Raw genomic sequence first — 23,587 nt, forward strand, 5'->3', positions numbered from 1 at the left:
TACGTATTATTTCAATAAACATTAAACGAAGCTTTTTTTTCTTATAATCCGTACGTTAAAATAAATTTTAGTTGACCACGTCGGATAATAAAAAAAGAAACTTTATAGTTTTAAGGCAAATGATATATGGTGAACTTTATTATATTTTATTTAATGCATAAAAAATGAAATGGAAAGCTTATTAAATGATAAATATTATTAACTTGGAAAATAAATAACTTCATTTTTTTAATAAACTTTAATACAAAGGTGTAAAAATTTAGATAAGATTTTTTAAAAATAAATTTTACATTATCTTTGTATACACTGTAAAAAACTTTTGTAAAATTACAATTATAACAGTGGGTAATTTTGAGACCAACTATAATAATTGTAAATTTCTATGTGTACGTAATTTTTGTATATAAATTTTGCAATAATTTCTTAATTTGTTTTTTTACACTTCTGTATATACCGTAAACAAATTTATGACATATTAAATTATTTTTACTTGTATACTGCAAAATTATAGACACGAGAAAATTTACAACTATTATAGTTGGTCTCGAAATTACCCACTAGTTGTAATTTTACAAAAATTTTTTACAGTAATCCAATTTTGATATATTTTTAATATATTACATTAATTGTAGTATTTTGATAAATTCATAATTACATCGCGTGTTTCTAACACAACGTATTAGACAACGTTGCGTGCACTCGTACCTAGTATTCTCAAATTAATGCTAATCCGGGGATGAAATGGCGTAGCGACGGAAAGCAAAAGGGTTGACGGAGGTTGCCACTTACCGGTGCTGGTAGCGTTGAAGGCCAACATTGGCGCGGGCGGTGGGATGCCCCTCTGACACGCTATGGGGCTGGCAGTCAAACTGACAACTCCGCCGCTCTCTTTGTACATGAAGCACAGTCTACGGCTGTTCCTGTAGGGCTGCGCCCTGTTGTTCTCGCTGCTCGACCACGCTGTTCTGCGCGCCAACGGGGTGGCGATCACGAACTGCGTGCCCTCGGCGTCGAACCATCTACCGTGGCAGGAGTAGGCTGGAAGGCAAAGAGAGAGCACGGGGCTGCCAAAGAGGTCTTCACGAAACACAAGGTGGAGGTTGGAGAAAGTTTTCGGGATAATAACGATAGGGCGAGGAGAGGAGGGGGGAGGTTGGCGTCTCGACGCCCGTTACCCTTCGAGTGCCATTATTTCCCTCGAAATAAACTTCAGTGTCGAGGGTCGAGAGAGGATATTCCACGGTACTGAGAAACGCCAGTCTGTACGACGAGAAAGGTGGGAGGCGAGGAACAGACGTGCCTCGCGGTTCTTTCAAACATTCAGGCATTTCGATCTTGATGCGGAGTCCCGGCAGGGGAGCGCGCTCGAGTATCACTTCAACCGTCGTAATGAAGTTACGGTATTAACTGGGATTGATAAACGGGGGCGTGAGTTTCGGGGTAAGAAAACGCGCGCGTAAATATCGTCGCATTAACGCTGAAAAGCTCGAATTCGTCATACTGTCCCTAGATAATATTTTCGTAAGCGTGTTAAGTATCATCGATGAGTTTTTCGCTAACACTGGTTTGATTAATATTAGTCTAATTTCGGGATCATTTAATAGATGACCCTTATTATTCTCAAGGGGGATTTCTCTGGATAGATAATTTTTTCTTTTATAAAAAAACTTTCGCAAAGAAAAAAAAATATAGCGTTTAGCTATGCATATTTTCTCACCGTTTTTAAACTACCATTAATTTTCTATAAACACTTTAATTGATAATAACCATAAGAGAGGGAATTGCAAAAAATTTTTAGTTTTTTAACCGCGATCTTTCTAATCAATGTTTGCAGCTTAACAAAGATATCAAATTAAAATAAAAAAATATTTCGGGAGTTAAGCAATGAAGGTAAATTTTCTTTTACATGCACGGAAAGTTCTTGTTAGAATAAACGCCTATTCTTCCAGCATCAAAAAGACACTTTCTAAGCCGCGTCGAATTCTACGCTGAAAATTTGGAAAAAAAAAAATTCTCCGTCGCTCGCGACATACTACGCTCGTATTCAAGAGGTCAACGCGGCGCAAGGTTCTCGGTACGACGGCAAAGAGGAAGAAAAGGGCAGATAATTACCGGTGATAGCGTCGTCGTCGACGCAATCACTTTGAAACTCCATCCTGTCCGCCGTGGAGCAGCCCACGGTTAAGGTCGTCACCTCGGAGCTGCACCTCGACACATTCTCGTTCCTCTTCTCCCTCCTCTCCGGGATATCTTCGTCCCTCTCGTGTTCCTCGAGCTCCCTCTTCATCCTCAAGAGATCTTTATAGGTCATACTCTTGTCGGCTGGACTCCCCGACGTTGATCTTTTTCGCGGCGAGCCGTCAGCCTCCGGATAATCCCCGAAATAATCGCCCTGCACCTGCAGCGTGCTGGAGGTCCAGCTGTCGTCCGGATCGGCCGCCCAAAACCACCCGGCCATATCGATGTCGTACGGATGGAAGTCCTCTATCTTCGGGTACCTTCTCGATCTGTTCGCCTTATCTCTCGAATTCACCTCGCCTTCGATCGTTTTACCCTCGTTTCCGCCGATCCTTTCGCGATTCGTCGCGTCCTGCGGTCCGAGCTGCTCCTCGAGATGTTTGACGGCGCGCGATCTCCTCGCCTTGGAGCGCAAGCTCTCGGCGGCGCGTTGCTCGAGGTCGCCCGATCGTCTGACCATCGATCGCAACGCGCGCTCTCGTAGATCTCGCAGAGTCTCCACCAGCTCCGTGGATCTTCTCGGCGAGGGGACCTCCTCCAGGCTGTAGTCCTTGCGATTCCGGCCACCGCCGCGATTCGAACGCGCCCGCCGACCCATTCTCTCGTGGACCAGGTACTCATTGTTGGCCCGCCTCTTCTCGACCTCGTAATCCAGCTTACGGCCCCGACGGTCTTCATTCCTCTCCTGGGCGTGCCGCACCTTCTCCCCGTCGTGTCGGATCGACAGAGACTCCTGCTGGTGTTGGCCCCTGCGGCTCTCGCGCGTGTTCCGTGGATTCCGATTCACGTCCGTCACCGTGAATTTGCCCAAGTACGGGCAGGTACGTGGTTCCGGTGAGCTCGCTGTGACAAAAAGCAGACGCAAACCTTACCGAGTATCCGCAAGATATCGCAAAAAAATGTAGAGAATTCCAGAAGATATAAAAAATTTACAAGATTTAAAATCAACAGATATTCAAAGTGCTAATAAATTATTTTTTAATCTTTACTACTTAAAATTTAATTGCTGATACTGAGGTCGCGGATAATAATTATATCATACATATTTATTATAATAAGCGGTCTTAATTTTTTAATTCATACTTGATTTTCAGACTAAATAATTATTTTAATAGTATAATGTATATGAGATGATGTAATATTTATATTGTGGGTAGAGGGAATTTGTGATATGACAGAACAAGAATAAATTTTGTAGTATTATTAATGACATGAAATATCACGTTTGCTTCATTTGAAACATTAATATAACGCTGTATAACTCACGATTTATGATTGTATTTTGTATTTACGATAAAGGAGTTAATTTAATGCACGACATATGCAAGAAATGAAAAATGGCAGCACGATAAACATATAAAAACGTATATGAACATTTATTGCGTACCTCAAACGATACTTTTTGTCGCAATATTCGGACTGGAATTTTATATATAAATGTGACAAAATTACAAACGCATATTACGCAACGTTATTGTTATTATTACTACTATTATTAATATTACGAGTTATACGCGCAAATATGCATAAGTACTAATAAACGCAAATGGCATTGTAAATAAAAAGCGTTGCTGTAAATTAATGATCCTATCTGCAAAAGTAAAGTACCGATATGCTCGTAATTTCTACGGCCTAAGAAGAAACTTTGAAGTTGAGTCTTAAACGGAATTTTAAATGCCGTAACTTTAGAAGTTGGGACAAGAAGCTCGACGAAGGTTATCGATCCCTGCTAATGATACTTTCTTGTTAGTGAGAAAGTACGGTATATTTTAAACCGGGGAGAGAGAAAAAAGTTCTGAAAAGAGCCACGGATGTCCGAGTCTATTCAGGGAGTTCACATAATCATATTATATCTCTTATGTACCCTGGGATAGTTGAAAATGTTATATAATGGTTCCAAATTTATAGGACTCAAGTTAATCGTTTTTTCAAAGTTAATTTAAAGCAGTTATACAGTTTGCTCGTAGAAGTAACGCAAAAAAGTAATATTATTTCTCGTAATATTTTTATACAAAATTTTATAGAGGAGAAAGAACGTAGTATTATAACCTTTGTGGAGGAGCCACATTACTATTCCTATTTCTCTTCGATCCATTATGCAGTTTGTCACATTTTTATAAATAATATTATGCTAAATATTGGAATTATTTTATAATTTTGAATCTAGAAACGATTTAGTTAGGGCAGAGAAAGCGAATGGAAATGTGCGTATGAGGATTGAGTTCTCAATTTAAAATATTGATTATTTGTACTTACATTTTGTACAAAGTTATTGTACAAAATGTAAATGGGGATTACAATACCCTCTTTTCCCTAATATATTTTTAAATTTTGATATTCTCGCTAATATCACGTAAAAATTTTATCTCACATTATATGATTACCGATAAAAATTTAAAAAATGTCTACATATACGCGCGTATGCCTCTTATTTCTCTTTTTTTTTCTCTTCTCAAATAGATTTTTCTCTTTACATACATATAATGCGTGAGCCACGATAAATATCGCCAATCACACGCAAACCAGGAAACGCATTGTGGTCTTAATGGAAGCTCGTTAGGTCGAAGGAAAGGAGAAGAAGAAGAAGGTTGGGAGCCTCTCTAGAAGGTCCCGAGAAAGCAGCGGAAGATGGCGAATGATGACTATAACGAGAGAGCGTAAATCGACCATAGGCAGACACAATGCGAACTCTAACGAGACAAATCTGACGACGCACCCTCGAGCCAAGAGTGTCACTCTCCCCTAGTCCGATAAGCTGCATTATCGTTTTATCCCGATACCAAGCCTTCCAAACTCGGTAGGCTAACAATCGAGTCCACCTTTTTTATGCTTTACATTGTAATACGTGCCTCAGATTAATTGTACGCACGTGAAATACGACGTTCGTGAAAACGAAAAAAAAAAAAAACACTATACCGATTATCCTGCAGGGAATGTACAGTGAAGGGTTTAATTGCTATTTAACGTCGAAAGAGTCGGAAAAGTTCGTCGGCAAAGGGAGTCGGAAAAATTTACATTTACTTGCTCTTAATTAGAAAGCAAGATTCTGTTACAAAAGTAACAGGATCTCACTTTCTAATTAAGCCTCAGGAAGATCCGCTTTAACAACGATACTGTTTTATTTCACTTAGTGTCGCAACTTAATTATAAAAACAAGAAAATACTTAAAGAGACGTACGTATAAATGGGAGACTCGGGTTAATTATATACCAAGGAATCAACTTCATTTCCATACTTACTTCAACAATAAGATTTTCCACTTTTGTTTTTACGTTGCTGCTGCATTTTGGGTTCTCGAAATTTTATAAATCGATCTTAATGGTAATTCGCAACGATCGCAAAAATCTCATTATTTTTACGGTTAATTAGATACGATTTTATGGCAACGCAAAAGCGACGTTTGGTCTTGGCGAAGGCAACTTGATTTTTCCGACTTGTTAGACGATTCCCGGCACGAAGGAGTTGCCTAAAAGGACGGGACGTTAAGGGCGAGTTATCGAGGTTGGGAGTCAGTTCCTTTGGTCCATCTCGATTCCTTTGTGTTCGATCGGAAGGGCGGATCATGGTCTGTACTGATCGTTATTTATGCTGCAAAGCTTTGTCGCTCGTCAGAATATCACAGATTTCTTGATAATAAAGTGTATTGACGTTTATAATTCGCCTTACAATTCGCAATTTTTTTTGCATTATCCTAATAAAAATAATAATGAAAATTAATATAACTAAAAATAGAATGAAAGTATATATTTCTTTATAATGTATTTTACATTTCAACGGAGATGGGTCTACTTTATGTTATCGATGTAACATGCCGCAAATTAGAGATATATATGAAGGAACATATCCTTCCTTATCTCTCTATGCTAATCTACGCTAAGAATCGCGTAACGATGAAGTTTCTGGGGGTCTCCAAGAATGTAACTATATGAACCACTGGTGTATTTATACCCTGGATATGTAGTTGTAATAACTTAAAAATATTCTTTATCATGTCAAAAGAAATAAAAGCCAAATATGTAATAAGAATAACAAAAACGAAAGAATATAAATTTATACATGCTACATTAACGTAATCTATTATGAACTGGAATGAGATGAATTTTTTAATGCACTTTTATTTGTTAAATCGGAGGAAACTCGAGAGGAAAAATTATATTCTTCTAGAATAACCAAGATAAATGTGACATCATTTGGATATCGATATTTTGCTGTGTCTCAAATCACAGCTTTTCATTGCGAGAGATATATTTATGTCCCGCGGCGCAAATACTTATTGGCAACGAGTCGCGCTCTCGATAATCGATAACAACCGCAAGCACTAAATTACCCAGCGCAGCTTTCCGACTTCCGCTAACCCGAACCAAACTACATAGCTAACCCCGATCCGCTTTCAGAATAAAGAAAATCGCAGAATAATTAATCGTGACAATTAACTGCGCCGTTCTGGCGGGCATCAGGTTCATGCCCCGTTCGTTCTTAATAAGCATTGCTAAATCTATCCAATACCGCGACGGTAGAAATAAAATTGGAGCAGCCTGAAGTCCCGCTTGTATTTGCATACCAGTTCAACCTTTTACATCACACAAAGCTGTGCTTTTATGTAAAAATATTAACGATTTTGTTGCCAAATTGCTTCCTGATTAAAAAAAAGTAAAAAAAACATGCATGTTGCTTAACGCTTTCGTGCAACTAAAATCACGTTTTCAAAGCAATTTCCATTTATAAAAAATGTATTTATGTGTAAAAGAATGTTTTGTTAATTCAAATATTTCATGTAATTCGTGAAAAATTTCGTAAATCGAAAATAAAAAATTAAGAATTTATTTATGAAACACTCTACTGTCAGCATAGTGTTCAACGCATTGAGAAAAATTTCAGAGAATAATCAGATTATCCTATCGAAAAGTAACAAGTAGATATTTACGACAATTTAGGTCGAACAAAAATCCAATTACGGCTCATTGAAAATAGAGTCATCGCAATGTCCGAAAATGAAGGAAAATAAATATCTACGCAACAAACGAATAATTCGTTCATTTTCGGACATTCCGATCATTTCATTCTCAATGAACTGGTTGATAATCGGAGTTTTGTCCGATCTGAAATGATCGTACATATTCGTTTGTTGCTATTTAAAAGGATAATTCCATCGAACAATGCGCTTTAAGATTTTTTAAGTGTTTAAAACTGAGGTTTAAAATTCAATAAATTTTTTCTTTCCCTGTTTATTACCTAAAAAGGTTGCAATACAATAAAGAATTAATCGCGATTCAGCGTTTCCATCGTTACATCCCTATTAGTCCCAATCCCCCTTTACGTTGTCTTATTATGACGCCAGTTTTGACCTGAAAAGCCCCGCGGGCAAACCGGTACCGCTTAGTCACCGCGGCATTATCCTGTCACATCCGCGTCGTTTCATGGCGGAGCGTGCTTCTTGAGCACGGCAGTACCGAGTTTTTAATTAATCGGTCGAGTGCTGCTTCCCTCGATTTTGCTTTCTGCCACCCCCGCGGTAGCCCCGCGCGGCTCACGTAGACCCTTTTAGTACTCGGGGAACGAAACGGCCGCCCCTAACGATCGATCTCGGGGACGAGGGAAACGGATCGGAAATTTCGCCCCGTTATCGCGTGCTTAGTTTGCCTCATTCATGCTCCTGGCGGCGTTTCGTGGGAGTTTCGTTCGTTTTGCACCATCATGCGGCAACGAGAATGACGCAACGTTATACGGGGATGTTCCGCGATCGTAATCGTGGAAATAAATACGTTTCACATATTAATCTTAATTAACGTTACCATCCTTTCTTTCGTTAGACGGCAACGAAGGTCCTTGCGGAAAAATATATTTGTATTTTCGTTGCTTGAACCTTTTCAAAATGTGTACTTCTTATCAGTCGCAGTTTCGTACCGGAAGTGAACTTCGTCCCTTATCGAAGAGGACGAACGTTTGCTAAAAGCGTACGAGATCTTATATCTCATTATATATGCATACTTCGGAAGAGTTATGCGTATCGTCGTCGGAAGTTAAATCGAATGTATCGACCGGGAAGTAGGGGGAAGTTTGTAAATAAGAGAGAGAGAACGAGCGCGCTTGTCTTCCGTTAGCGCGCGTTTTTCTTCATGGCGCGGCGCAAGATAGATACGCCGATACATCACGTACTTTTAGCTGACGATTTACATTCGCGAGTTTCGCGATACTTTTATCTCGGCGAGAGGGGGGTGGGAGGGGTAGGGTGGCGGGAGGGGGGAGGGAGTTAAAGAGAAAGGCGCGGAAAAAAGTGGGCGCCAATTATTCTTCGAACGTGGAACGAGATCGGCCGGCGCACCGGCGCTCTCTTTGTTTCGTTCGCCCGGAAATGACGCCTCGATTCTCGCCAGAGCGATAAATTTCCAACGGAAATAACTTTTGGCAGGGTAGATGGCGGCGAGGGAGTGTGCACGGTAAAGGAGGACAGGGGACGCGCGGAAGGGTAAGCGAGAGACCCTCCTTCCTCGAAACAACCGCGCGCGCGTTCGTCTTCGTTTGGAAAAAAAAAAAGGTAGAGATCGGAAGATTCGAGGAGGGATCCGTTTACGTCATTCGATAAATTACGGCTGTATTTGTATAATAAATCATCCCCGGTCGTCCCCGGGGCGAATTCAGGAATATTCCTTTTCACAGCCAAGTGTCATCACACCGAAATAACGTTAAGCGGATTATCTTCATCTTGCGCGCAGAGAAAAAACAATTGATATTTGACATTTAACAGAAATGAATATTCAGGATAAAGAAATGAAAATAACTATCTGTGTTCAATTTTAACCCGTCTGATGGCAAATAAGAGACTACGTTATAATTATTCGATGCAAGATGGATTAGACTTAATCAATCGTTTTATTTGACTTCGCGCACTCCAATTCTTATTTATTTTCTCTATTTTGATGGCGCTCTTTCTAAAAAATGATCAATACGTTCCAATATTCATAGAGTTTACCTCGTTCTATCGTTTTGTTGTGGCTGAAAGTTGATTCTGCTAACAACTGGAGCATTAAACGCGAAAATCGAAAATACAATAGCCGCATATAGGACTGAACTTGATTAATTAATCATATTCAACGCTCTTGATTTAGCTTGTACACTTAAATTATCGTATACTGATTCATTATTCCGTTTATTATCGCTTGCATTTTCCACAAATGCAGGAGAGAGAGAGAGAGAGAGAGAGAGAGAGGGAGAAGAGGAGGGAGGGAGGGAGGGAGGGAGGGAGACAGATTGAGAAAGAGAGAAAGAAGAGAGAGATTCCATCGAGGTTCTTGCAATATAGCGGAAATCTCGTGCAGCTATGCAGAAAAATGGTCCGTCAATTTCGCGCAGCGTATCGCATCGTGCGACGCTATTCTACAAATAAACGCCGCGCAGTAGTTCGGAAATATTCTCCGTCACTGGTGTTTTATCGTAGCGAAACGCACGTATCTCCGTGAGTAAACACGGATGACAACTGGTGTAATTAAACCTGAGTGCGCGGCAGAACGTCGATCGTTACCGGCTTGATTATTATTGGCCGGGCAACATTTCAACCTGATTCCGTTCGAACGTAACCGTCGACATAATTTTGTGTCGCGAATATTAAACCGTTAGGTATAACCCCCCGGTGTGCGGTCACCTCGCCCTCGTGAAATATCCCGCAAAATTCATCGAACTAATCGAAATACCTGCGTCACCGTGTACCTCGTTAGAAACTGGAATAAACAGGAGACCGTGCGGCGAGCGAAAAGGGGAGAGACAAGCATTACGAGTTAATAACCAAACTTGCTGTTAACGATTAATATGTTCCGGTAAACATAGGAGAGAGAGAGAGAGAGAGAGAGAGAGAGAGAGAGAGAGAGAGAAATCATTTTTTCTTCCGATTTTAAAAACTGAGAACAAATAAAATGCAAGCGCAACGGTACGTTGTTAAAACGAACGAGATTGGAAACATGCGGTAAGACTCTTAAAATTTTCCACCGTTTCGTCGCAAAATTCTTTTTTTTTTTACATTTCAAGAATTGAAATTTACTGTGAAAATTTCTGTAAGGGATTAAAAAAAATTCTTTTCAGAGCTGTTCTTACTTGAGATTTAACAATTTTCAGACTGAATTAGGCATTAACATTATTGGATTTATGAGGCAGTATTATAAATGCTACAACGAGTTGATGAAAAGGAGCATACCGTTTTTCATTAATCTCGCTTTTATTAAATTTCCCCGAGTGTGCGGAAATGAACGCGCGCGAGAACACCCCTTTTAGAAGATAAAATTATTTCCGTAATATGTTGCATATTTCTCAAACGCGTGCAATAATAAGCCAACTTGGCCGATTCGTGTTTTTCATTATGTGATTTTATTAATTACGTCGAGTGAGTGTTCTTTCATTAATTAATACAGCCCAATTTAATATTATGATTTAAAATTCCCCGTTCCATCGGATTCCGCCATACGCCGCAACGGTTGTCAATTCGTCATTTATTATTCCAGCTACATTGTATTGATTCGACTTAATTAATTTGGCTGCGAAACAACCACTCGTTACACACAACACAAAGTAGATATCAATTAGTAGACTAGCACACTGCAATCAGGAAGACACTCAAATGAAAACGATGTTTCCTTTTTGTTGCGTCGCTTGGTTCCCTTTCGTTCCTTTTTTTTCCCTTCCTTTCTCCCTTTCTCTCTTCCAGACGATAAACGCGCGGGGCTTCTTTCGTTTAATCTAGATGTACTTGTACTACGATTTAAAATGATCAAAGTACCGTTGTAAGAAACAACGTTGCTTCGTAATAAAAGTTTCATGAAGCCGAACGTACTGGAGAAAATCTGAAGTGCCGACCAGAAGAAAAACAAGGAAGCGAAGGAAACAGAACGGACATAATAGAGAAATAAAGAGAACCGTCCGGCGAGAATCGGTGCTCTCTATTATAAAACATTGGAACGGCATACCGGCGATACGCGGCGGAATTACGAAACAGCCGCAGAGTCAAAGAGATAAAAGGATCCATTTCGAGTCTCGAACGACACGCGTCGGATTTATCACCTGAGATTTTAGTAACCGATCGTCCCTTTCCCCGTCTTCTCTTTCGAGTTAATTATCGCCATTCCGAAGCAGTTTCTGAATTAGCTTCCGATTATTCCGGCTGCTCCTCACTAATTGTAAGCGCAACTTCGCCAGCGAACCGAGAAGAATCGTTCTCGAGCGGAACAGTCGCGCTAGATCATGAACTTACCGAAACTTTCGGTGAAGGAGTGTATCGGAGAGGGATGGGGAGAACTCGGAGAGTGCTGTAAGTTGCGGTTATAGTTTCCAGCGGAACGGGGTTCATTAAAACTGGACAAAGAGATGGAGAGGAAAATAAACACAAGATTCGTGCAATCCATTAATCCGTGACGAGTTCAAGATTCGAAATATGTTGTCTTAAATTTTATATATATACATGTATATCTAAAATAACAATTTTTTTACGTATTTTTTTATAATATTTTATTTATTATGCTGTATTTATACATAGCATTCAGTATCCTATAAATAGGATTCTATAAGATTATCCTATACATGACAAGACATTATCGTCAAAGTGTAGCATTCTAATTTAGATTACATCTAGTGACAAAATATTGAAGAATCTTTAATTATACATGTATAACATTTTTTTCATTTCGTCATGACATATTTTTATAATTAAATTTCAAATTGTAATATAAACAATTTACAAAAGCTTACATTTCATTTTATAAATATTTTTCTTTCTTTAAATTTTTTTGCAAAAAAAATTGCAATGCTTTTTCGTAATTGTTTATTGGTAACTTTATTTAGTGTCTTGATTTCAAAGAATTTTATTGTAATTTTTCTCCTTTTTTAAATATAATTATTTATAACAAAGAAAGAAATATAAATTCCTCTTATTTAAACCTTCAAACAAAATTTCAAATTAAGTTCTTTGAATAGATCATAGATAAAAAATTTTAGTGCATCGTAATGAATAAAACTTTTATTTATAAATATTTTTTATTATAGATAAAAATATTCTATAAATGATAACAATTTTCAAAGCTTCAAAACAAAGCTTTCCCGAAACATTCACTATCAGTAAAAAAATCCATAAAATAAAAATTTATTCGTTCGTTTTATCTCCCCCCCCCCCATCTCTCTCTCTCTCTCTCTCTCTCTCTCTCTCTCTCTCTCTCTCTCTCTTTCTCTCTCTCACTGGCTATAGTATTATTCTTTCAAACGAAAATTGTGTTCTCGAGGTCTTCAGGCAAGATCACTTCTCACTACATAAAAATTATGAGTTGCGACACAACGATGATACCCTAAAAAGAGATCCTACAGTGGAGGATCGTAGAGGAGAGATACCATGACTCGCACCGTTAACTCACAACCGAGTGAAGTTCACCAAGGAGAGGAAGTTCGGGGGAGAGGAGGGGAAAGGGGGAAAGGAAAGGATGCTAGCGATAGAGGAGAGCTAGGTGACCCGTGTCAAGTTCAAAGACGCGAATGCTAACCCCGCTACCATTTATTCCGCGTTCGTGAAAGACCGTTAGGAAAAAGGACGAACGTGAGGTCCCCCTGATCGGACTACCGTGAAAACGCCCGGGCTCCTCCGACGCAGAAATTATTTCTTCGCGACTTTAATCCCAGTTTCCGGCTGTTAGACGCGACGACCCCTTAACGCGTACACATTCTTACGCTCTTCGGAATCTCTTCGATGATAAGTAAAAAAAAAAAAAGAGACAGAAAGAGGGAGAGAGAGAGAGAGAAAATTTTATGACCCGTCTTTTAAAAAAAGGGAGGTGCGTTTCTTTTTTCTCCTGCTGTAGGAAGAGGACGAAGAAGAGGAGGAATCGAAACGGCCGCTCATACATATCCGTCCACATTTGACGGCCGTCGATGTCGGTGCGCGCTTTTCCATAATCGCGTTTCCCATTATCCACTCCGTTCCGGATATCTTTTTATACCTGGCGCCTTGGAACCCGCGCCACAGCACGAAATCCGCCGACTTCTGCATTAACGAATGCATTAAGGATTATCGGCACGACACAATAATCGCGTTAGCCCGTCCGTATTTATACGCGGCGGCGTGTTCGTTGCACCGCATCGCGAGCGTGCGTATATTTTCGCAGATTTGATTTTCTACTTCTATAACGGGCAATACCCCGCGGGAGCGGCGGCGGCGGCGGCGACGGCGGCGGCGGAACGGTGGAGTTTAATGAGATTAAGCGTGAAAAACGAGCGTCCATTGTATAATGCATATCGCGGGCGGTATTCGTCGACGCGACGTGCGTCTCTCTCTCTCTCTCTCTCTCTCTATTTCTCTCCTCGTTTCCTCAATTCACAATTTAATATCTCACAAAAGTGAGAGACGATCGTCACCCATCGCCTTTTTCTCCTTCTCTCTTCGCCGTCTTTTTTCGCCGCTCCTTACCCCTCTTCTTTTTTTCTACGCGAAAAGCAAACCGACGCCCTCTCCCCTTGGGAGAGATGGCGCGCACGAGCTCCTTTTCTCACGGCTACCTCTCAATGCCGACAATGTCGCGACTGAGAATTTCTCTGATGAACTCACGTGTCGTCGTCCCGCTCGGAATCCGGTGGATGAATAACTTGCACGTTTGTACGCAAAGCTTCTATACTCAAGTTAACATTAGCAGACAACGGCATTGTCAAGCTTCGCCGCTTAGGCTAAACAAAATTTGAATTTTGATGTTACAGAATGCAAAATTAAAATATAAAAATGAAAGCTTGATTGTGTCATTGCTGTTTAAATTATTTATCTAAAAGAGCGCACTTCGAATCGATTAAAAGATAGGCTTGAAGTATCGTGACCTATTTAATTTTCATTAAATTAATCTGGACGTTCTTTTTTGTAATAAATAATAAAAATGTAGTTTTTATTAAGGGAAAAATATGTGCGGTTCGATAATAAAACAAAGGATTTTTTAATATAGGGAACCGAATAATTTTAGAACAAACGCACTGTTAATAGAAATTTGTTTCGTAACGAAAGCCCGTGTTCTTCGTGGATAACAAATCTGTTCGTTTCGCATAACTTTGCCGCGGTTACGGCGTTAGCGGGTCGCTCAAACTTCGTACAGAGAAACAATGGGCTCTGAAACAACTGCGATACGAGCTCGCTCCTGCCTCCGAAAAAAAAAATATATATGTATATATGAAAAAAAAAGGATGAAACAAAAAAGGAAAACGGATGTCGCCGTGTCGACGAAAGTCAGAACGACAAATAATTCGTCGGAACGATCAAGCGCGGCGCCCGATAGAAATTCAATTCCCCAAGGGCGGCAACGCGTAAAAATGGCGCGTCCAACGAGATGGAATTTTTGGCACGCGTTTTTTTTCATACTTCATTGTGCCCACTGTTCTCTCTCTCTCTCTCTCTCTCTCTCTCTCTCTCTCTCTCTCTCTTTTTCCGGCTTTCCTCTTTGTCCGACTTTGTGGCGCGTTTCTCTCAGGCCCGGTTAGATCGGTTCGTTATGCGGCTACAGAGTTTTCCGTCCCCATTGAGTTTTCAGCCTAGGGACCCGGTGTCCTTCCTATACCGACGTGTAAAAAAAAAAGAGCGTCGCGGGCAAATTAATTCGCGTGTTTGCGTCCTCGAGGATCGGCTCTAAAGGCCTTTGTTTCAATAATTCTATCAATTTTTCTCTTTTCGGCAATCTCCCGTCGCTCCGTCCGTCCCAGCATTTTCATATTTGACTCAATTATTTTATGTTGCCCGACGCACACTGCAGCCCGCTATTAAATTTCGATTGGGATTTGCTTAATAGTTTTATCGTCCTCCTCCTCATATTTCCAATTTCGTCTCTCTCTCATTTACTTTTTACACCCCGTCCGACGAATACGGCAAAAATTACGAATTTTTGCTCCGCCGTTTCGCGAACGAAGATAGATGCTCGCTGATAAATTTACCTCTGACCGATATTTTTGAATGAAGAATGTTACTGAAGCATAACAAAGAAGGATGACTTTTTACGAAACAATGGATAACTTTATAAAGAGCTCATTTATAAAAATTTTCGCGAATTTCTTTTTTTTCAACGACTAAGCTAATAAACTTAGCGGAGCAAGAAATTAACGTTCATTCTTCAACATATAAAATCGTTTATTCTACCATTCTTCGTAATTATCGCGTAAGAAACTCTCCGCTCTCTAATTATCGGTAATAATAATCTGAAGTTAGACAACAAACATCGACGAAAACTTTCTATCATCTAAATATCTTAATATTTTTAGTGCATCTCCAACTTTTTAAAATAATACGTTCTTTTCAATAAATGAAAAGGCGCAGAGGGCAAAAAGGTGCCATTTAACGACTACGCGAGCTACGAAATGTTATAAGCGTGCAAGGATCTTAACTAAAGAGGCTTCAAAAGCGAAACGTGGTCTATTCATCGCGTACGGGGGATGCGATCCTCCCTCTGAAAAGTTTTAATGGACGCTTTACTGTTCGCCGAAAGTACTTTAATTTTATCGGCAATACCAATTATGCATTCCGAGCATATGAATTACGTAGGCGTATAATATATGTTACTTTAACTTTGTACCACGAATAACGATGCTTTATGTACCGCTTTTCGTATCATGTTCGTTACACAAAGTATTCTATGAAGGGATTACGTGTAAAATAAGAGTTTCTCTTTTTAATAACGCAAATCGTGATTTAATTTTTGCAACAATTTAAACTTGGCTAAAAAAATAAATTTTTGCGTAAATAAATCTCTCCCCAAGAGAGGACATAATGTACTGATTGTAAAATAAAATACCGTAACTCCGGCGATTCTTCTGTTTTCAACTTTATCGACGACTTCTTTTATTCCGAACTACGTTAAAAAGAAGATAAAATATGTTTAAATTTATTTTTATACATTTTTAATTTTGTGCAAATGTATTTATCAGTCAACATCGAAAACTTATGTCTCATCAATTTTTGTCTTGCGATTATCTTTCAAGGAAAACTTCCGCTTTTTTTTTAAAGTTTTCTACAGAGAGTACGAGTTCTCCACAACTCGTAAGCTCTTTGTAGGCACCGACGGTGCTCGATAAGAGAACAGAGGTTCATAGGGCTTTCCGGTCAACATTATGTATGCATCTAATGTGGGGGGTACGTGCAGCAAGTACGTGTAATCGATGACCACCTTTATCGCGTTGCACGATTGCGATAGTCCGTTTCGTCGATCGTGCTGAGGATTCGTAAAATCGTCGTTAATGTACCACAGCCCTTCCTCCCCCCGCAGTCGTTTGACTACGACGATGCAGTCGGGAGGGGGAGGGGGAGAGTCGCGGCATAAACGACATTTCGGGAGAGAACGAGGGTGAGGGAAGGAGAGGCACACGGGTAGAGGACGTTTTTAGCTGAGTTAGTATATTCGGTCGCTTATGTAATCAATATACGAGGGTGAAAACGAAGAAGAGACGAAGGAGAGGAATAAGAAGAGAGATTGGGAGAGGGAGAGCGCGTCGACGGAAGTGCGAGTACGCGACGATAGGAGGGTGCGAAAGAAATAGAGGGAAGTTTATTCCGGCCGAAATACGCGATGGAACGAGGAAAGGGCAAGATGGAAAAGATGGAGGGATCGTGTGCTTTGTGCCGTTTAAGGGGATGAAAACTATTGAGTATTTTAGAGGGAAAGAAGGGGGGGGGGGCTAACCGATATCGCGCGCCGAGGGGAGAGTTATAATAGGGTTATAATAGCGGGCGAGATGGTCATTAATTGGCGACTAGTTATTGGAAATAGATTTCTAATGCGATAACGGCCGTGTTCGATAGCGTCCGCGTTTATTGTCGCTCTGAAATATTAATCAATCGTAATAGACTCGCGTTCCAGCAATCGGTAGGATGATTTAGGTGAAGTTGAGATGTGCTTTCGGAAACTACTTCCAACAACTTAACTTAACACTACACACACCGTTTTCCGCCGAGCGACATTTCACGTCGTCGACAGCCCCCCTTCCCCCCCCTCCTCCCCGCCGCGCTTTAATCTCTCGTATAAGTAGGACACCTAAATTTTTACGTCCCACCGAATTCGGCGAACGTCGTATAATCTTAAGTTTCATTATTTAGTATACGGTGCGCTCGATCCTAACGTACTCGCGCGAACTTTCCGAAGTCATAAACATCGTCGCCGCTGCTAAAGGCGGCCGCTAAAAATTATACGCCCTCTCGGACACGCGCCTGAATTATTATCGGCTCTCCCTCTAAAATCGAGCGCGCGCGCGGTCCGAACGATCGGTACGAAAAATCTCGGCTATCAAGACGCCGCGCCGAGAACCGCGAGATATCCCTCCCTCTCCTCCTCGGCGTGGCTCTCACCGGATTCCCACTTTCCAAAGAAACGCTCGGCACGGACGAGGACCGGGGGGGTCTCTCCTAAGCTCCCTTTCGAGTTGGACGAGATCCACGGGAGAAAAAAGGGGCAGGAGAAGCCTTTGGCCGGCTTCGGGATGGACCTTCCGCTGACGTCGCCGGCAATCCCTGCGTTCGTCCACCCGAGGAGAGCTCGGGCCAGTTGCACATCTTGCAGTTTCGGTTTTTGCAGTCGGCTTCGCTCTCGCACACGCGAGACGCGGGCATTCGGTTTCGTTGCCTCACCCCTTTCGCTCCTTTCCACCATCACCACTACCTCCCGCTTCTTCTCCTTCTTTCCTCCCTCACGGCTTTTCTTTTTCTTTCTGCTCCTTCTTCCCTCGTCGCTTTTTTCGCTCTCCTCTTCTTTCCTCGTACTACGTCCCTTTCTCCTTGGCTTTCCGCCTCCGGTGCTTTTTCGCTCACCAGACCATGGATACCCCCCCTCCCCCCTCTCGCCCGTCCCGAGCTCGTGTCTCTGGTCTGCGTCTGTTTCTTGTGTATCGCTTCCCGTTCTTCGTTAAGGTTTCCGACACTTTAATACGTTGCGTCGTTTTGTTCCCCTTCTTGCATCGCGACTGCTTGTTTTGCCCGCTCGCGATGTAACTATTTGTATTTGTCGTTCCGTGACAATGTGTTGTAATGGTGGCTTCTCAGTTATTATTCTTAATAGAATATTACTCTTAATCATTTATATATATATATATATATATTTATTTATTCAATCATCATAAGTAATATTATATATAATGCTACTGACAATGAAAAAAACAATTCTCAAATATCTCAGACTTTTGGGATTATTTTATGCTTCAAAATACAAATTTCTCAATTACTAACTGAATTTTAAAAAAGAAAAGTTTACATTTTGAGATGCAACATCTCGAAAGTTGCGTGATTTTCTTCGTTTTCTCGTGGACCTTTTTCAATACTCCGAAAGGCTTCATGACATTCAGGTTTCTGTCGATCTTAAGACATTTACGGTCGTTTGAAAGAAGGAGCGCAGAATGAAAGAGGATCTAGCTTCAAGTTAATGGAGAATCTTTCGACGCGTACATTGATGTGTGCGCGCGCGCGCGACAACGGCCTTTAAAAAGTACTTAAGTATTTGCTAATTGAAAGGAACTTTGTCGTTCTTTTCCAGTACGATACTTGCCCAGCAATTCAAATATATCCAAAAGTCGATGAAATAATCTTCAACTTGAACGTTCACACATGTAAGTATGTTCTGTTCCTCTGCCCTCCGAAAAGTTGATATTACAAAAGGGATCTTTCACGATACACATTTCGGGATTAAAATTGTTTGCGAAATAAAGTGCATTTTTGGTAATTATATATTTTTTATTTTAAATATTATTAAAAAAAATATATATATACGAAATATATTTTAAATTGCTTGAAATCAAATTACGTTAAATTTTGAAGGAGTGCGGACTGCCTACACTTATGTTCTTAAAATATATTACGAAATTTTGATCCTGTTACTTCATTCTGTCTTCCTTTGATTACATATAAATATTTCGAATTCAATCATTTCAACATAATTACTCTCTTACATTTTTCCGATAAAAATCACTGTATAAAATTCGTTTCCTATTTCTAATTCTTCAAATGTCAACGTTGTTTTTAGAAACGTACTTACAACAATTTATACTTAGCGCGTTTATTGAAACTCTTCCGTTGTAATTGACATTAAACAGACGGCATTAATGAATCCAAAAACGTAACCTGGCGAAATTTGCAACTCAAACGATAACCCAATTTCATCGGATTGCGCGAAACCCGGATTGTCTCGTTCGGATTCAGAATAAGAAATCCGATTAAGGCGTACACTCCTCGAGAGTATCTCGGAGGGTATCTTGACGCGTTCGGACGCACGATAGATTTTCAAGTCGCGTACATCTCCAACGGGATGTACTCCTGGCTTCTGGCAGACAGGTCGCAGGTGGCTCGCCCGGTGCGTTCTATCGACGCGCGCCGACCGTGTCCATGGGCCGTCTGAGAATTGGCAATTTGCTTGCAAATTTCGTGCGACGTACCATAGTCGCCCGCGGGTCCTCCGCCGCAGCCAAGGGGATTCTTCGGACTTTACCGAGCGTAGGCGAGGTAGCCCCTGGACGACGCGAGTAAACCTTTCTCACGCGAAAAAGTGTCCGGGATATATTTCCTCTCACGTCTCGGACACTGTGGCAATAGCGTAAAAAATCGTTTTACGATTTATTCTCGTAAAGTTTTAGTTTCTCTAAAATATTTGTAATTGATAAACCGGACTTTCTGTAAAGCTCACAATTTTAGAAAAATGATTAAAATGTAAAACGCAAGATATGAGTTGTCAATCATGCGTTTTTCGTTAATAGAATACCAATTTATGTTTTTCGAGTAAAATTTGTGTCATGCTGGTTTTTCCGAGGAATTCTTGAAACGTTATTGAAATCTCGCAAGGAAAATACCAGGTTTTCAAAAAAAAAAAAAAATTAATTTTCCTCAAAGTCATCCACACGCTTGCTTGCCGTTATAAGTAAAATATTACTATGATTACTTGCTAATTCATGCTACGCCCGAGAACAAGAAACAAACAAGCTGAGAAGGCGCGTGCTCTTCTTCCCTTTTTTTTTTTTTTGTTAGAGGTAACACAACTCATTTGCGTATTCCTTCGGCAAACGTAACAAACTTATGTTTTTCATTCTCACTCGGCGTATGCCATTGGAATCTGCCTTGCAAATTACGGCGGCGTTGTTAGCCGCTCGCGGACATATCCTTATTTTCCTTGAGAAAACCCTTGTTACGACCGGGCGCTTACCGAGGATCCTTCGCAACAAAATTATGTTTCTCATTTCTACTTCCTGCATTTGATTCGAGTTTCACTTGCAAATATCGCGATGCCGTTCTCTCCTAGCGACATTATTTTTCTGCCTAACTCCGAGAAGTTTCCATCGCGTTGTGCCGGGTAACAAGGATTTTCCGCGTCGAAATTACATCTCATTCGCCGCTGTATCTCGAATGCTGCAAGCTATTCCGCAACAGTCATTTAAACGTCTCGTACAATATCGCAAAATATTCTTCCGTCCTTCGACGGCCGTATGACGTACTGCCCTCCTAAAGTCTAAAAAAAATTTCAACCCCGACAACACGTCCCTCGTTATTTCGACCCCGAAATTTGCGACGAAGGTTTCGCCTTTGGAACCTCATCGTGCTTTACCTCTCGCTAAGACGGTAAAAAATCGATTAGCCGAAAGTTTCAGGCGCCTCGTGGCGAAACACAGCTCACCTTATAGGACTTAAGTAAACGGTAACGGACGCCGGTAACGGGGGATTACCCGTCTACGTTTCCCGGCCGCGCGCGCGCGCGAGTGTATATGGTTTCGATTATCTCCGTACGTGCTCTTATCACGAGGCAATTTGCCGGAATTTCCTAAAGACACGAGACACGCGCCGAGAACCGAAGTACACGTCAGAGCCGTCGGCCGTGTCTCGTTATTCCATCGCGTGTGCGAGCCGCGAGCCGGCGAACGAAACCAGGGAAACGGTTTTTCCATCGTCGCGCCGATCCACGACTGTTTCCCTTCGTGTCGCGACACTCGCGTTCTCGCACTCCTAACGCGCGTACACGACCGCGCGCGTAAGCGTCCTCCCTTTCGCAAAATTAACCGAGACGCGAAGTACTCCGCTTTAACTCTGGCCTGCGGTCAGAGCGCGACAATTGTTTTCCTTTAATTTAACCGGAGTTCGTCGCCGTCGTCGTCGTCGTGAACTGGTCAGCTATGTCGGTCACGTCTCTCGCGCGCCCAACCGAGAAGTCAAACACGAGGTGGCCCGTGGTCCTCCTCGTCGCATCCGCCTCCCGTCGCCGACCTTCCTGTCACAGTCTGGAGGTCATGCTTCGTCCGCTAGTTTCCTCGAATTAACTCACCTCTCACCTTCGTCGCGCTCAAGAGGTTGGCAAAGAGCGGGGAAAGGGAGGGGGGAGGATGTAATCCGTGGAAACGATTATCAATCTCGAAACACGGTCGAGAGCGAGGGGGGTTTATCTTCTGTCGCGTGGCCGTCGTAATTGATTGGAAATCCGTGATAAATCCCCCCCCCCCTACTTCGATAGGCCGAAATTACACTATCTATTAACGATACGGATTTCAGTTAATTCATGTACTTCCGATGTACCTTTCTTATTGCTTTCCTGTTTCGTAATAATAATATAAAATAGCATCTTTTTCCTCCTTCTTATTTTGACCATATAAAATTGAAATTTGAATTCATATTTTTACTTTCTTTGCACATATAGAGGAAAATCACCGAATTTGGAACACCACTTTGTTTTTTAATCATATTTCTTAAATAATAGTTAGAAAAACAATTTTGTAAACATGAATACAAGTTAGAAAGTATCTTCTATTAAATGGTGTGTAGTCGTTATAATACTGCTTCGTAGTTTTTTAATAATTAATGTTTTCGTAACGCATGTCAAAGAGGGCATCTAACTAAATAAGCGCCTAATTTGAAAATCCGTATACGGTCAAAGTATTAATGTTATATTTTGTTGATTTATACATCTTACCTGAATTATGTAATCCTACAGACTCAATGTTATTCCGTTAGGGTTGTCTAAGAGGCGTAATCATGCAAATATAATTCTCACTTTGACGAATTTGTTTTTAGCCAATTTCATGTAGAAAAGGATATGAATATATAAAATTCATACGGTTTTTATTTCTTTAATTAATTAAACAGATCATATTTTTATCGGTATGATGTGATGTTTAGTTTCCAAGAAATGAGGGGGTTTCAATTTAAGAAACTGTTCCAAATTTGGTGCCTTTCCTCTATATACACACATTTATCTAATACAATACGTTCTACTAGTGGTCTGTAATAATAGTTTGTAAATGTAACGTCAGTATTTTGAATTACGTTTGCACGTAGGTCGACAAATTCGATTTTCTTGAACTTCTTTAATTCGTATCCATCTACGAACATTCACGGAATAACTAGATCTGAACGTCAGTCCTCCCATTCGTCTTGGTACATCACGTCATTTCCAGTTACCGATCGCCAAAGGCATCTCTGTCTGACATTGCCGTCCGTTTCTACTTGAATACGCATCTCGGCAGTAGTCTCACAGTACGATTAAATCGGACCAGCCGTTTCCATAACGATATCGGGATTACCACGCGAAAGAAAAGGAAACGCGATCCTATTTCAGAGATTTAAGACATGTGTTGAATACGAATGTGTAATAATAGAAACGTCAGAATTAACATGTAAATCAGTATTGCAATTACATCACAGAAATTGGATTCTGATCGGCACAGGAAATGTAGATGGAGAAAAATGAGATCTATCGCGTACTATCCTTCCGCGTCATACGGGAACGAAGTGCTCCAGTTTGCTATTTTCTTTCATTTATAAATTCACGATAAAGTCGGAATTGAACTTTTTTTGTATAAACATTTAATTAGATTGTGGTTGTATTTTATTTTCTAATATTTGACTTCAAGGATTTTTCCAAGTGACAAATGAATCAAAATTTCGTTTAATAAAAATATTACTAAAGCTTCATAAAAATCTATAGATTTTTCCAATAATTTAGGAATAAAGACTTCAGGCTGTTAATGAGATTTTTAATATTTTTATATTTTTATTAAACAAGAAAAAAAGAAAGCAATTTTTTTTACAATTTTTTTGAAATCGTATATATTGTGTAAATGGTAAAACTTGATGAAAATAAAATTACGTGTGGCTTTGCAAGATTGAATGATTTTCAGTTGTGTAATTGATATTTACGACTACGATGAGTACGCATTGCACATGCGGAATTAAATTAGCGTGGAACAAATTAATGAACCGAATCATAACGCGATACCAGACAATACGATGTAACAAATATAAGTCAAATGCGATTCAAATTGTTTTTAAAGAGCTAAATAGCAACTTCAATGGATTTTTGTCGCATGTGTTATTTGGAATTAATAATAATGTTAAATAATAAAATAT

The 23,587-nt window shown here is 40.4% G+C and overlaps 1 protein-coding gene and 1 long non-coding RNA gene across 4 annotated transcripts in view; one reads left to right on the forward strand and one right to left on the reverse strand.

The window, feature by feature from the left end:
- Positions 1 to 23,587, forward strand: part of LOC114255225 — a 60,776-nt gene that overhangs the window by 22,978 nt on the left and 14,211 nt on the right. The window lies entirely within an intron of this gene.
- The window catches only part of LOC105838703, a 290,257-nt gene that overhangs the window by 12,120 nt on the left and 254,550 nt on the right, over positions 1 to 23,587 (reverse strand). For all 3 annotated transcript variants that reach the window (XM_036291750.1, XM_012684446.3, XM_012684445.3), the window contains exons 10-11: positions 2,113 to 3,081; positions 790 to 1,038 (exon numbers count right to left, since the gene is read on the reverse strand). In XM_036291750.1, the coding sequence (XP_036147643.1) occupies positions 790 to 1,038; positions 2,113 to 3,081 (1,218 nt within the window). The remainder of the gene's footprint in view (positions 1 to 789; positions 1,039 to 2,112; positions 3,082 to 23,587) is intronic.

This window comes from Monomorium pharaonis, chromosome 9 (assembly GCF_013373865.1).
Source record: "Monomorium pharaonis isolate MP-MQ-018 chromosome 9, ASM1337386v2, whole genome shotgun sequence".
NCBI lineage: Eukaryota > Metazoa > Arthropoda > Insecta > Hymenoptera > Formicidae > Monomorium > Monomorium pharaonis.